Consider the following 14,741-nt stretch of genomic DNA (forward strand, 5'->3'; position numbering starts at 1 on the left):
ATATTCCTAATGACTCTGTTTTTGTTTGGCTACTCATATGTGTGTGTCTGTGTGTGTGTGTGTGTGTGTGTGTGTGTGTGAGAGAGAGAGAGAGAGAGAGAGAGAGAGAGAGAGAGAGAGAGTATACAGTCTGTATATATGGAAAAAGACATATCATTATTTCGCATTTTGTGGGAAGTAACGATAACTTGTATTGGTTGGTTTTCTTATGCTCTCAAAAGCTGAATTCCTGCCACAGTCATGGTTTTCCAAAAATATGAGTTACCAAGGCGACATGAGACCACAGGCAACCTTAAAAAAAGAGGACACACTCATTTCCAGTTGCAAGAGATGAGCAGCTTCTTATTTTCCATCCCTGCATCCGTTCCAGAAAGCTTGCGGTCTCTGAGACACTCTTTAATTCTAGGGAGGCCCTCTGGTCATGAGGGACCATGAGAACACAGTGTGCTGGAGAGTAGTGAGCCGGGAGCAGGGAGCAAACAGCCTCAGCATTGTAGCCTACCTCCAGGCCGGCATTCTGCTGTAGCCATGGTGGCTCGTCATTAACGGGGACCACAGTGATGACAATGGTCATGGGGAAGCTGCGCCGGTTGATCTCGAAGGCTGAAGCGGACACTGTGAAACTGTCCTCTGTGGTCTCCGTGCTGTCGTGAAGGTAGAAGATCACACCATGTTGCACCTGTGCATGACAGAGGGACTTGGCAAATATGGTCGAATACAAAATAGTGTTTCAATGAATAGTTTTACAGCAAATAAGGCTGATAGTGTTACAATGAATAGTGTTACAGTGAATATGGTCAAAAGTCTCAAAAGTCTTAAACCAACTTGCAAACGTGTGCATGCAGATGTAGCAAATATGATAAAACCAGACCAATATGCACATACACACATATCAAATATGATCAGCATATCCAACTGATATGTACGCGTCTGCACACACAGACCCAGCTCAATACACTGAAACAGCAGACATACAATGCTTAACAATCTTATCTTAGGCCTTCATATTCACTTTAAAAGAACAATAAACTGATGTCTGTATTTATGCTCTCCATCACCCAGTACCCGTGACACAGCTTTTAAACAGTCACACACTTCCACTTAGTTCCTAATAGTATGTGGTGCTCTAATAGTAATATGCAATTACAATGCATTCATGCAGATGCAAATGCTTATGTGTGTTCATTGCAGCCGTTTAGGGCTGGCCTGCTGCTGTGTTTTAGCCCCAGGCTACAGAACGCGCACACTGCTGTTTGTGTGTGTGTGCTCTAATGGGCTCCAGATGAGCGCCATCTCAACAAGGGCAACAGCTCACCATGCTTACTGATTGCAACTGTTCATTCGGCAAACTGGCAATTTTCTGGAGGAACCAGCTCCAACGTATTTTGGTTGTTCTGCATTCTGACTAACTTTGACTCTTTCTTGTGTGTGGTCCTGAAATCCAAGCAATGTTGTCTTTTCATTCTTCTGCCCAGCGTAATACTAGGTGCCTATTCTGTTTTCCACTGCGTAACTAAAACTACTGCAGTTTCTATGTGCCTGGTCTATGGCTCACCCACAATGAGCAACAGTATGAAAAGAACCACTGGTTCCACATGAACGAGTGGAATAATTCATGGTGATGTCAGATAATGAACATGATCCATGCCTCTTTCATTTAAAGAGACCATTATCCTTTGGTTTCTGAGTCTATCTGCTGTTTTCTCTCTCAGTATTGAACTCATTTAGAGCACTTCTGATGTCTGTCCACTATGCTGCACTACACAACAGAAAATCACTCCATAAAGACCAAGCTCAAAGGGTGCTATGGCGAACTAAAGCTTTTAAACAGCTGTCAATACAATACATAGCCTAGAAATTCATACTCTGTCCAGAAATTACTTGCTACTTGGGTTTCCAATCACCAACTGGCAATCTTCTGGAAGCAAAAAGAAGACCAAACTAGGACACTCACTGTAACTTTTAAAGACTAACCTAACGCCAGAATTAACCCAAGCAGTTTCTTCCACTTCAGCTTTAAATGTCGCTATAAAATTATGCTTAAGTAGGACAAATATGGCCCAACATCTCTGTTGACAACTCTCAATTCTGTGGTCCTAATCTAATGGAGCCATCCAATCAATTCAAAATAATAACCTATCAAAGATTTCCATGATCTGTGTTCAGTTCCTACTCTCCACCACTTCTTCACAGTGGGGCCTTTGACAATCTTTAAGTGCTCAGTAAGAACCTTGTGTAGACACTTTATTGTCGGAATATATGGGCCAGTTTATTTTGGCTTGGGGCAGCAGGGCAGCTCCGACAGAATTTCCACCCGTGCTCGAATAGAAGCTGCTGGGGATAAGCCTCACTCTGCAGCCTTGAGAACAGTGTCTAACCACCTCCATGATGCTCAGCACTGTTACGCTCACATGACCCACAGTGCTTTTCCACCAGGACCCAATCATTTTACTCTCACTGTTTCCACTAGACCTTTGGACCACTGCTAAACATCACAGAGCTTTTTCACAGAGATTCACAAAGAAAGCTAAGATCACACTGAATAGGGAAAAGAACAAGAAAAAGAAAAGGTAGGGAGAGAGAGAGAGAGAAAGAAAGGACATTGATTACTTCTGTCACTAAAACACAGAGAACATCCCTACTCTGTAGTACAAACAACTGGTGTGATCAGAGTCTGGCTCGATGGCTATTATTCTGTGAATGACTTGTAATTAAGATGCAGAAAATGCCATTTCATGTCTGGCTGTGCCTAAATAATACAGCTAACCCTAGGGAGTGAATTTATTTGTGCTCACTGAAAGCATCTTTCCACTTTTCCACTTTTTAATTAAACCTAACCCCCTGCCGCCAAAAAACCCCCCAAAAAACCAAAAAAACCCAAAACAAAACAGGGCACTCACATCTTCCCAGGTGAAGGTGACAAGCCCAGCTTCATCCCTATCCAGATATCTGAGGTCTCCATGTTGAGGTGCCTCCTCTACGATGAACTCCACACTGATGGACCTGTAGAAAGGGTGCGTGATGTTGAGCACCTCCTCACTGAGTGCCAAGACTCCGCCTTCCCTCAGCGTGATGTTGACCGCCTGGACAGGGATGATCCGAGGAACGATATCCACCTGCACCTGCAGGTCCTCCACCGTGGTGAAGCCGTTACTCACGTCCAAGGTGAACAGGTCCCTGCCCTGCAGTGAGGCTGACACGTACAGGACCACTCCCTTGTTCACGTCCTCCTGAGTGAAGGAGTGGATGTAATCCAACATGGGTGCCTCAGTGGTCTCTGAGTTGTTAGTCAGTCTGACCAGGTGGCCAAGACGTGGTGCTTCCTTTATATTAAAGACCATCTCAGCAGGCAAGATGTCTGACTGCTCCACCTGAGAGGGAGATGGAATAGGCTTTAGTGTGTATCAGTAATAGTACATTTGTTCAGGTTTATGCTTTTGAGTCTGGATGAGTAAAACAACCTCCAGAAATAAAATATTAAGTATTGCTATTCTCACACATTTATATTAATTGAAAAATAATCACTGAATTGCATTTACAAACCAATCAGACAGTATAGACGTATCCTTGTCAAATGCAAATTCATAAGATACATCAACCCCTCAGTATTCATACATGTTCTTGACAGCCCTGTGTACTTTATTTGAAATGACCTGTAGCTGAGACTAGCTTGTAACCACAGAGTTTTCAGAGAAAACTGGCACTCATAATATAAATGAGATTAATTTTTTTTCTCTCCATAAAGCATGTAGTAACCCTAAGCAAAAAGCAAACTTAGCAAAAAGTAACTGAGCTGTGACTCAGAGTAAAGTAGCCAAGGAGAATGGCATCTATAATGACTTAGCATGGAAGGTATTATTCTCAAAGGCAGTACTGCGTCATTATGGAGGGTTCTAAGAATAGAAGGTCAGCCATATACCAGATGCAAATCATAGCAGGGACTAAACTATGAACGAAAATGCTTTTCCTCCAAAACAGCATTTTGCAACACAAAGCACAGAAATATTTGAATAGATTTATGAGTTTATCATTTGATAGGTTTGACAATAGTGACAGTGTGGTTTTTGAAAGTTCTATGGTTATAATGTGCAACAGTCATGCACATTTTTTTCTTTACTGTAGAGTACTACTCTGGTAATACTAAAACACACAGTGGGTCAGTGGGTCTTTGTGTTGAATCATGTGTTCATTAAAACATGTACAGTTTTGTCATGTTGCTTTACACTGTGTGCACAATTATTAGGCAAGAGAGTATTTTGACCATATCATCATTTTTATACATATTTTCCAACTCCAACATGTATAAACCTGAATGCTTATTGGATATAAGCATATTAGGTGATGTGTATTTGTGTAATGAGGGAGGGTGTTGCCTAAGGGAATCAACACCCTTTATCAAGGTATCAACACCCTTTATCAAGGTATCAACACCCTTTATCAAAGCAGCTTCTTTTCCTCAGGCAAAATGGCTCAACCAAGAGAAAAGTCAAAAATTGTAAAAGGTTTTTCAGAGGGAGGCAGCATGTTGGGGCGCGATCACAGAACCATCAAACGTATTGTTGCAAATAGACAACAGGGTCACAAAAAACGTGTTGAGAAAAAAATAAACAAATGAATTACCAAAGATTTGAGGAGAATCAAATGTGAAGTGACCAGGAGCCCATTATCCCCCCGTGCTGTCATATTCCTGAACTGCAACCTACCCGGAGTGCACAGAAGTACAAAGTGTTCAGTACTCAGAAACATGGCCATGGTAAGGAAGGCTGAAACCCGACCACCACTGAACAAGATCTGTAAGGTAAAACGTCAAGACTGAGCCAAGAAATATCTGAAGACATATTTTTCAAAGGGTTTATGAACTGATGAGATGAGCAAGACACTTAACGGACCATATGGATGGGCCCGTGGCTGGAACAGTAACAGACACAGAGCTTCACTTCAACACATGCACCAGCAAGGTGGAGGTGGGGTGATATGGGCTGGTATTATTAAAGATAAGCTAGTTGGGCCTTTTTGGGTTGAAGATGGACTCAAAATCATCTCCTACACCTACTGCCAGTTTTTAGAAGACACTTTCTTCAAGAAGTGATGCCGGGGGAAAAGTCTTCATCTTTCAAAAAGACCATGATTTTTATGCAGGACAATGCTCCATTGCATGCATCGAAGTACTGCACTGTGTAGCTAGCCAGTAAAGGCTAGATGAAAGATGAAAGAATAATGACATGGCCCCCTTTCTCACATAAAACATACTGAGAACTTGTGGGCCCTTCTTAAACAGGAGATTTATGGTCAAGGAAAACAGCACAACTCTCTGAACAGTATGTGGGAGGCTGTGGTTGCTGCTGCACAAAAAGTTGATCAACAGATTAAGAAACTGACAGACTCCATGAATGGAAGGCTTATGCCTGTTATTGAAAAGAAGGGTGGCTATATTGGTCACTTTGTTTTTGAAATGTCAGAAATGTTTATTTGTAAATTGAATTGGTTATTATTCTCAGTTTAACAGATGAAAATAAACAAGTGAAATGAGGAAAATAGTTGCCTAATAATTATGCACACATGGGTATTCTCCTAAGAAAGCCAAAACCTCACTTTTACTTTCTTAATATTCAGGTTTGAGGTTTATTAACATTTTGGATTGACCGAGAGCACTGTAGTTGTTCAATAATAAAATAAGTCCTCAAAAATACAACTTGCCTAATAATTGTGCACACATTGTAGGTTTAGCTGTTTTATTGAAACAAGAGTTCATGAATATTAGCTGTTTTTTATCTGTGTTGGTCAGTAACCTTGATGCATTGCTTTTCATGTGCTGGCTTTATGTCTTTCACCCTTGATTAACCACAACATATCTATGCTCTTAAGTTAAAATATTTATTGATATGATATGCAACATACACATCCTAAAAATTCCCAGATCTTTGAGTTTCATATTTCTTAATGCTTTAATGATGAAGGATAACAAATGAATAATTTGGCATTTCCCAATAATAGTCAGATTTATACATTTTAAAGTAGCCAGCTCTTACCCTCAAATGGTCCTGGTTGATGACAGAATGCTCTCCTTCATATGCAATGATCACCTGGTTGTAGGTAACTCTAGGTTCAGACAGGTATCCTTGCTTGAAGATCTTAATTCTGAAAGTCCCTTCCACAGACATGTCTTTTGCATGCACAGTGAAGGTAAATGAGTCTTTGGATCTGAGGCTCTGAACACTATGCTCATAGGACACCACACCTTTCTTCAGGTCCTCCTGAGTAAAGCGAGTAGCCTCAATACCACTGACTATAATCCTGCCATCACTAGGAGGAGAGGTTATATCATATGTAATTTCTGCAGTGTTTCTAATGTCCATGTTGGATTCTGTGCCCAGAAGACTGGTGTCAATAGTCTTGGTGCTGCCATGGTCAATGACAACCATGGTGTTGTTAATCACATGGAGGTATGGCTCTCCTGCCTGCACCTGGAGCAAGGCTGTTGTCTTGTGAAAACCATCAGACACTTGAAGCTGGAAGCGTTCACGATCGGCACCATGATGGACAAACAGAACTTTCCTATCTCTCAAGTCTGCTTGAGTGAAACGGTACAGAGGTTGTGAAGGGTCCGTGGATGACACAATTTTGCCTGAAAGAATTCCCACTCGAGCATATACCAGGTGGGTGTCATTAAAGTCAGAATCATCATCCCTAAACAGAATGTCATCTGTGGTCAGCAAGCGCTGGTCATTTCTCACTATGTTAAAGGGTTTATTTATAACCCTCTGGGGTATGTGATCATTTCTAGATTGAATTGCTATGTTAAATATATCTCTGAGGACCTCCTGTCCTTCAGTTTGTGCACTACTGCCTCTGTCCTCTATAAGTACTTTGAAGGTGAACTGGTCATGGCTACTCTCTGATCCATCATGTTTGTAGATAAGCCTATTCAAGAGAAGATCCTCATTACTGAAAACTCGTACTGCACCTTCAAACCTTGCCACTCCAGGAGGGGAGTCCCTAATGAGATGGCCATGCTTTGGGTCTTGTAAAATTTTGTACACAAAGTCCGTGGAGCTGGGAGACTGTGTCCAAAGGTATTCTTTATTTAAGATGTTTTCATTACCTTCCAGCACTACCAATATCTCATTGGTCAGAGAAGGGATGTTGGAGTCAGCTTTAATACTTATTGGATAGGTATACAATCTAGAGTACTGATCCTCTGCAAATACTTTAAATTGAAGATAATCCTCAGCATCAACAGCCCTTCGGATTGTGGTTCTGTAACTCACATGTCCAGTATTAATATCTTGTTGAGTGAAGCTGTCTCCATCTGACAGATCCCTACCCTGCAACATCAAGGCACCGAGTGTTGGACGCGTCCAGATAATATAATTGACTGATCCTGAGTCAGTATTCATTCCCTTCACTATAGCCTCCAGCTCCACTTGCCTAATGACCCTTGGTTGTCCTTCTGTAATTTTGAGAGGAACAATCTTAGCCATTCTGACCTGAGCAGGCATGATCTTAATTATGAATGTATTGTCTTGAACAGTAAGCTGTCCAAGGTGAAGATTAAAATAAAGGTACTCAGTCTGTGTGTCCTCCAGATCATCTAAAATTGTGGTAATGTATCTCAGTCTATTCTGCTCAAGATCGGCTTGATGAAACTGTGACACTCTGTATGGAACACCATCATCTGCAATAATCTGCAGTTCTCCAAATCTTAGTGGCTGTGTAACATTGAATAGGACATCTCCAGTTCTGGGAGTGGTAAACACAGCTAGATTCTGAATTCCAATGGATGAGTTTGTGCCCTGAGTGATGAGGAGGCCGGTGTTGGTCACCAGGGTCATTTGTGGCTGTGTGACTGCAAGTTTAAAAGTGGTTGACTGACTGATCAGATCCCCATCTGAAACCTGTAGGGTGAGTCCAGTCACAGAGCCTCCTCTATGGATGTAGTAAATGAGCCCATCTTTAAGCTGTCTGCAGGAGAACTCTTTCAGGCTCCTCCCAGGCTGCTGTGCATTCTCCAGGTAACCATTGGGGTTAGGGTCAGAAGTGACGGTAACAACAAGCTCATCACACCGATTGTCTGAATCAACTATTTTAATCAGGTTGGGGTTTAAGCGAGTGCGACCATATGCTGTGACTGAAATTTCTCCACCGCTAAGCTGGGGAATGTCATTGACAGGAAGAATTTCCACTGGAAGAACATACTGGTGGGGACTCTTCAAACATTCAGGAAGATTGGAACCATGTGCAACCACCTCTAGCTGGATCTGATCACTGTATTTTTCATTGCCATCATGAAGATACTTAATCTTCTTATTCACCACATCTAGGAGGGTGAACTTCTTACTGCGTCTAGTGTTAATGTTCATGTCTACAAGCCCATACCAAGGATCACTCTGGAGGGTGAAGATGATCTGAGACTGTCGGATCCCTGCAGCATTTAGATTGAGTGCTGGGTTGAGGTTGATTATATCAATAAAAGCTTCTCCACCCTCAGGAACAAGCAGAGCATTGACATCCAAGAGCTTGGAGACATTTTTATAGATATCTGGCATGTCTTCAGTTGGCAAACAGTGTCTTTCATCAGGTCTCATATCGTCATGTATGATCCGTACTGGGGATGTAGTTGTAGTCATCTCCACATCATAATAGGTGGAATAATCATAGTCCTCTCCCTCACATTTAACATGAACATCTTTAGTTATTAATGCATCCTGTAGGCTTCTTTCTTTCTGGTTAACCTTGATTTCTCCTAAACAACCAATGAATGACTCAGAAGTGATCTCCTCCTGCATGCGAATCAGGTAATTGTCATGGAATACATCCTTCATTTTTCCCTGAATGCCTCCTAAGTATAGATTTCCGACAAGATCCAGTTTTTCTGAGCCATTTAGAGGGACTGAGGCAGATTCACTATCCACTGTAATTTCAAAAGTGGTGGGTTCGATATGAATTCTTATCCTGTGCCACTGGTCATCATCTAACCTCACATTCAGGTTGTTCAGAACCACCATACCAATACCCACGTCTACAACACCTTTTAAGTAACCACTCATCATTCCCAGGGCAAGGAAATCGGATTGATAACCTGGGTGGAAGAGAAGCAGAGAATCTTCTATGGTAGTTTTCATCAGCATTTCCATGCTGCGAGAGCCAGTGTTGGCTCTGGTCCAGGTTGGGAAAGACATAAAGGAGTCAGGACTCAAAAAACTGGTGGCCTCCCCATCTCCAGCCTCAAATTCACTACTGCAGATATCCTTAGTATCATGGCAGACAGTTGCTTCTGAAGACAAAATATCAAACTGTTGGGACTCAAACTTTACATTGCTTATGCAGCCTCTGAGGAAGGGCACAGCAGTACTGAGATAATCAACTTCCAGGTCTCCCACTCCACCAAGGAATACACCCACGTCAATGCTGAGGTCCTCCTCATCTCCTTCTACTCCCACAAAGGTTGTGAAAATGTTGTCCACAGTCATACTGAGTTTGTTTTCTTTTAGTACAAGAGATACATGGTGATCCAGCAGATTATTCAGCTGCACACCCATAGAGGAGTACAGCACCACCTCTCTGGATCCAATATTCATCCTCGCCTGTGGAAACAAGCACAGATAAAAAGAATATTTTGATTTGAAAGTGCTATATTTCTTTTTTAAAGACATTAATGCTAAAGGCACACACCACATTTAAATTGTATTTACGTTGTATTTAAAATGGAAAGTTTATGTCTGCTTCTTACTTTCCTCTTGCATTCTGCCAAGGCAATTAATTATGAGATTATGATGTCAAGATTCTCAGTAAAAATAACAGAATGGATAGATGAGACAATGCCTCTTGATATATTTTCTGAATTCATTAAAAAAGAAAGCACAGTGGATGATGCCTTTTTAATTAAATATTTCATAATACTGTAAATTATGAAATGTGATCTATGTGTGCTGCGAGACCAAACATTTTCTTGAGGGGATGAAAGATATAAACTCAGGTAATTTACTGACTACAGCTCCAGATAAGATGTTATCCATGTATGATGAGCAGAGAATTGAAGCACAGCCTGTTTAAATAGAAAGCAGCTGAAAACACATCTGACTTATCAATGCACAGTTCATATGGATGAGAAATCAAATGACTGCATCTGAGACATGAATATTTGGTTCTTATAAGGAACTGAAGACACACTCTTTTATGCATGAATGGCCAGAGAGAAACAAGATCCATTTTTTAATATGCATTTCATGGCATTCATGGGTGTTGAAAGTGTAATACAGAAGCACATATGCTGTGTGTGGATATTCTTGTATGCTTTCTATACTAAATCTCCTTCAAGATAACATGACATCTTTGGCAGCTGTGCTCCTCACCTGTAACCTGCCATTGGACAACTCCAGGGACAGGTAGTCTGTGTTCCCAGCAGCTAGGAGGAGAAGCCCACTGCGTCTGCTTGTCTTAAACTGGAGCGACAGATGAAAACTAAACAGGTCCTGCACCGCATCTATCCGACAGTAACTGTCCCCAAAGTATGAAACTGAAAGCAGAAAAAGGGGAAGAGAAGTGTCAGGCATGTCACAGTTCTGACGTTCATGTAATTCAGTTACAGAATCTGTCAAACAAAAAGATGCTTGTGCATAAGGAAACTGACGAGAAAGATACACAGTGGATAATGGATAAACTTACATGCTGATTCAATCTTACACAGCTGCTGCAAACAAAAAGAAAATTGGAAAGGTTGTGGAAACTGCTTGGAGGATTCTCTTCCTAAGCTAGCTTTCAGAACCCCATGAGAACGTTTGGCCTGCCAGCACTACTACAGGATTTCCCAGGCTTTGACTGTGTAATGTCTGACTCTGTGATAATTCAACCACCTGCCTAACACATGAACTCACCAGAAAACCCCTCTCTTCTCTCACACAGTGTAACACACAGAGGGATTGGATTATCTCCCATTGCCTCCACTTTTAAACTAGACCAGGCAACAAAGGTCTCAGAGGTAAGGGATTCCCAAGGCCTGAGCCAAGCAATAGACTACAAAAATATGTCACAACCACCCACAAGTCATACAGAGCAGAAGTCACTGCTGCATAACTCTCAGGAAAATACCTAAAAGTACTTCCATCATACACAAATGGGATATATTAATGTTTTGAACATGTTCTTTGATTTTACACTTCAAGGACTTAATTATACCAAATAATGTGTGAAAATGAACAAAGTGAGATTGTATCTGATAAAAGGAAACAAGAAAGATGAGTATTACTAGCATTTCTGCATCTGCAATACAAGCTTACAGACTCCAGTTCTAACAAAATAAATGGATCATTTCCGATACAGAAATTGCTCATTTCGGATACAGAGATTGCTGATGTCAGATGCAGTGTAAATTGAACTTTAAATCATCTTCATCTCTATTACTAATACAGAAATCAGGGATGAGTTATACCTTGAACACTACCTAAAATGTTAACACCAAACCACAAAAGCTTGTTTTTTATCTGTCATCTGCTGAACTCTACAATCTGTGCACAATGTACATTGGGAAAAATAAAATCTCTCAAGTAGACAGCACATAAAGAGAAAATTATTTTTTCCTCAAAAGGCACATTTTCCATGTTAAACAGAATTGTGAAATGTCTATTTCTAAAGTAAGACATTAAAAATGACCTCCCACAGGTGGTAATAGAGCATTGAAAGAGATATATCTGTAATATATGGGCTTCCGCCATGGTGCAATATTCTCTAGCAGTTGTGCTATTACTTCCATTTTATGGTAAGACTATGGTAAGACAAATGACAAAATGCTTACATGTGTGTAGCTGAAATGATTTTACCACTCTGTGCTAATTTGACTGTGTGAATCGTTGCTTCTCTTCAGAGCTGTGCACATAAATGTAAGTGTAAATTAGCCAGAAGAGTTAAGCTTACATTAAAACTCAGGTATGCCTGTAAGAACTCTACCAATAAAAATAATAGAAAAATAAGGATTTTATGTTAAGAACGATCAAAAATCCATTTATGCAATAACTCAAAGGTGTAAAGTTCGATGATTTTTATGCTTGCGGTTATACCAGGCCATTTTGAACCACAAACTAATGCAGGTCCACACCTTGTAGAAGCATAAGTCAGGTAAGGTTGGTTCTGCTTTAGTCAGTTTATGTGCTTAACATGTACCTATTTTACAAACAAAATGGCGAAATAATTTTCAAGCATTGTGAAAGGACATTGGAATTTCCCATCAAAAATGCACAGAAGTATTAGCGAAGTCTGTACAATATGACAGAAAGCCCTTTTATCTCCTGTGTGCTCAGCCTATTGTGAACACAGTGAACTTGTGCCCTTTCTCCTTTCTTTTATCTTCCTCCTTTATGAAAAGATCCTTAAATATTTAAACATTTCCGGGTCAAGCATTCAGCTTTAACCCCCTGAAAGTCCCTTATTAGAATCTCATGCCAACACAACATTTTCCGTGGTCCTTTTAGGCTTGGATGAGAGGCCTCTTTTGCAGCTCACCTTGTAAATCCCTATATGATGTGTTTTCATTCACCTGTGCTGTCCATTCCTACTGGAATCCTTTAGAGTGTGCTGTGTGCTGTTTTCTTTGCAAGTTTACCTTTACATCAGTGTGCTCTTGCTCTCAGTTTGACCTTGTCCAAATTTCTCCCACAGATATCCCGCAATCCTTTGCTAGTATTTTGATGATGCAAGGACAATCCATTTGTGTTACTTCCTCCAAACAGTTGTCAATAATGTTACAAAGAGCAAGTATGGTGTCATTCTCTTGGAGTATCAAGCAGAATGAGCCCATCGTGGGTTGGGTTTTCTGTTGTCTTTAAACTTTACCAGGTTTAGGTGTAGTATTGGCAGTATTCTTTGAAAAGTGACAGGAGATCCGCACTTGCCATATGGATTAAAGTGGAACCTACTGAGTGTCCAAAAAATATTTTGTATTAATTTATATATCATATAGAATTTATGTGATTATATTTTAACAAGGCAAAATTTGATGTTTTTAAACAAAACCCGCAGCATATTACCAAGCACTATTTTGCGCAAACTCTCAAAGTGGCAATAGTTGTTGTTCTGTTGTGATCCTAAACCATACTAAAGCACAGTATAAATGGACAATGTGCAATGGCAGTGTAAACAGGTAAGAGGAAACATCATTGTTTAAACTAAAGCAAAATCTCTTGCTATGATTCTGGGCACGAATCTGAGTGAATTAACATTTAAAGTGAAAAAGTCAAGCGAATAGAGAAAATTGTCTTCAAACAATAAGTCAAGGTATCTACCACCTTATACATGCTGCTTTCCTGATATTTTATTGATTTTGATGGTTAAATATAGTTGACATTTTGTATACACTTAACGTATAGATATATAAAGTTATACATTTTTGATACACTTTGATATGTTGGGTTTGAAATGGTAGCTAAGCAAAGCACACCCATCTATCTGCTGTGAGGGACTGATTATGTTGACATAATCACGTCCATGACTGTGGTCATAGGGAGGTCTGCCAAGCATTAGGAGCTGCCAGTTATAGAATCAGGCAGAGTGAGATCAAGGAAGAGGGAAAAAGAGAAAGAGAAAGAGGGCAAAACATAAAGGGAGAAAGAGAGAGAGAGATAGAGAGATTGAGGTTAACTAGAAGAATTACAGGCAACTTTTCAGTCCTCATAGCTGAGTTTTTGTTGCTGTCGAGCCACAATGGAACGTACACAGGACAAAATATGGGAGTGACTGAAGCCAAAATACAGTAATTCTACTAAGTCTGCCTGCTGTTTCAGAGCTTCACGCAAGCAGCAGCCTGAGTGAACTGTGCATGCCCTGAGTGTGAGAAACACAATGGTTGTACTCAGCACAGCTAGCATGTCTGGATCTGGAACACATTAAAGGTTTCAAGATTTTAAATTGGACATGTGTTTAAGGACCCAAATCCTTTACTGGAGTTCTCTGTGCACCATACATTTTGCACATTTTTGTATGCTATATCATTCAGCAGTTTTTCCCAGCAGGGACAGATTTTCTCGGGGGCGGAATGCTGGAGGCAGGTCTGGCAGAATTAAACAGACGGAAAGGGAGCCTGAGGTTGCTTTATGTAGAGAAAAGAAAGAAAACTTGAGGAAAATTTGGTTACTAACACAACGCTGGAAATTTACAATTTGAGTGCATCCTGTCTACTGGGAAAAAAAAAAAAATTTAGATTTTGAACAGAACAATTCTGTTTCTTTGTGTGTTTCCTGTGTGACATAATGGTCTGAAAAAGCGGAAAAATTCCATTTTGAGTCCATATGCCTTTCTCAAGGATAAGATGATACTCCATGGAATACTATTATCCTGCTGAACATAACCATGGAAGCAATAAATAATTGTTTGTGTGTGTCTGTGTCTTTTGGCTCTGGACAGGCCAGATGGCTGCGGTCAGAGGAATGGTCAAGTTTGTGTTTATGTTGCTCTTAAGGACAAGGGTCTGTCTGTCTCCACTTTGGATGAGTCCTCAAACCAAATCTGCTCTACTGACATAACTCACCTGCTCTGCTGACCTAACTCATGCTGACCTAACTCACGCTGACCTAAATCACGCTGACCTAACTCACCTGCTCTGCAAACCTCACTCAAAGACAGAAAGGGGGGGTACCAACTGCAACTACTGTACAGAGCAGACAGTCATTTGTGGTTCTTTCTGTGCTTTTGATTTGGCATGTGGGAGTCAGAATCCATGAAGAGTCAGGATTGTTTTGAAAGTCTGGGCTTTT

General features: G+C 40.6%; 1 protein-coding gene across 1 annotated transcript in view; it reads right to left on the reverse strand.

Moving 5' to 3' along the window:
• The window catches only part of cspg4 (chondroitin sulfate proteoglycan 4), a 45,519-nt gene that overhangs the window by 9,526 nt on the left and 21,252 nt on the right, over window positions 1-14,741 (reverse strand). The window contains exons 2-5 of the mRNA XM_027004064.3: window positions 10,353-10,516; window positions 6,030-9,584; window positions 2,901-3,371; window positions 503-679 (exon numbers count right to left, since the gene is read on the reverse strand). Coding sequence (XP_026859865.3) covers window positions 503-679; window positions 2,901-3,371; window positions 6,030-9,584; window positions 10,353-10,516 — 4,367 coding nt within the window. The remainder of the gene's footprint in view (window positions 1-502; window positions 680-2,900; window positions 3,372-6,029; window positions 9,585-10,352; window positions 10,517-14,741) is intronic.

This window comes from Electrophorus electricus, chromosome 4 (genome assembly GCF_041902795.1).
Source record: "Electrophorus electricus isolate QZ-2024a chromosome 4, ASM4190279v1, whole genome shotgun sequence".
In the NCBI taxonomy this organism is placed as follows: domain Eukaryota; kingdom Metazoa; phylum Chordata; class Actinopteri; order Gymnotiformes; family Gymnotidae; genus Electrophorus; species Electrophorus electricus.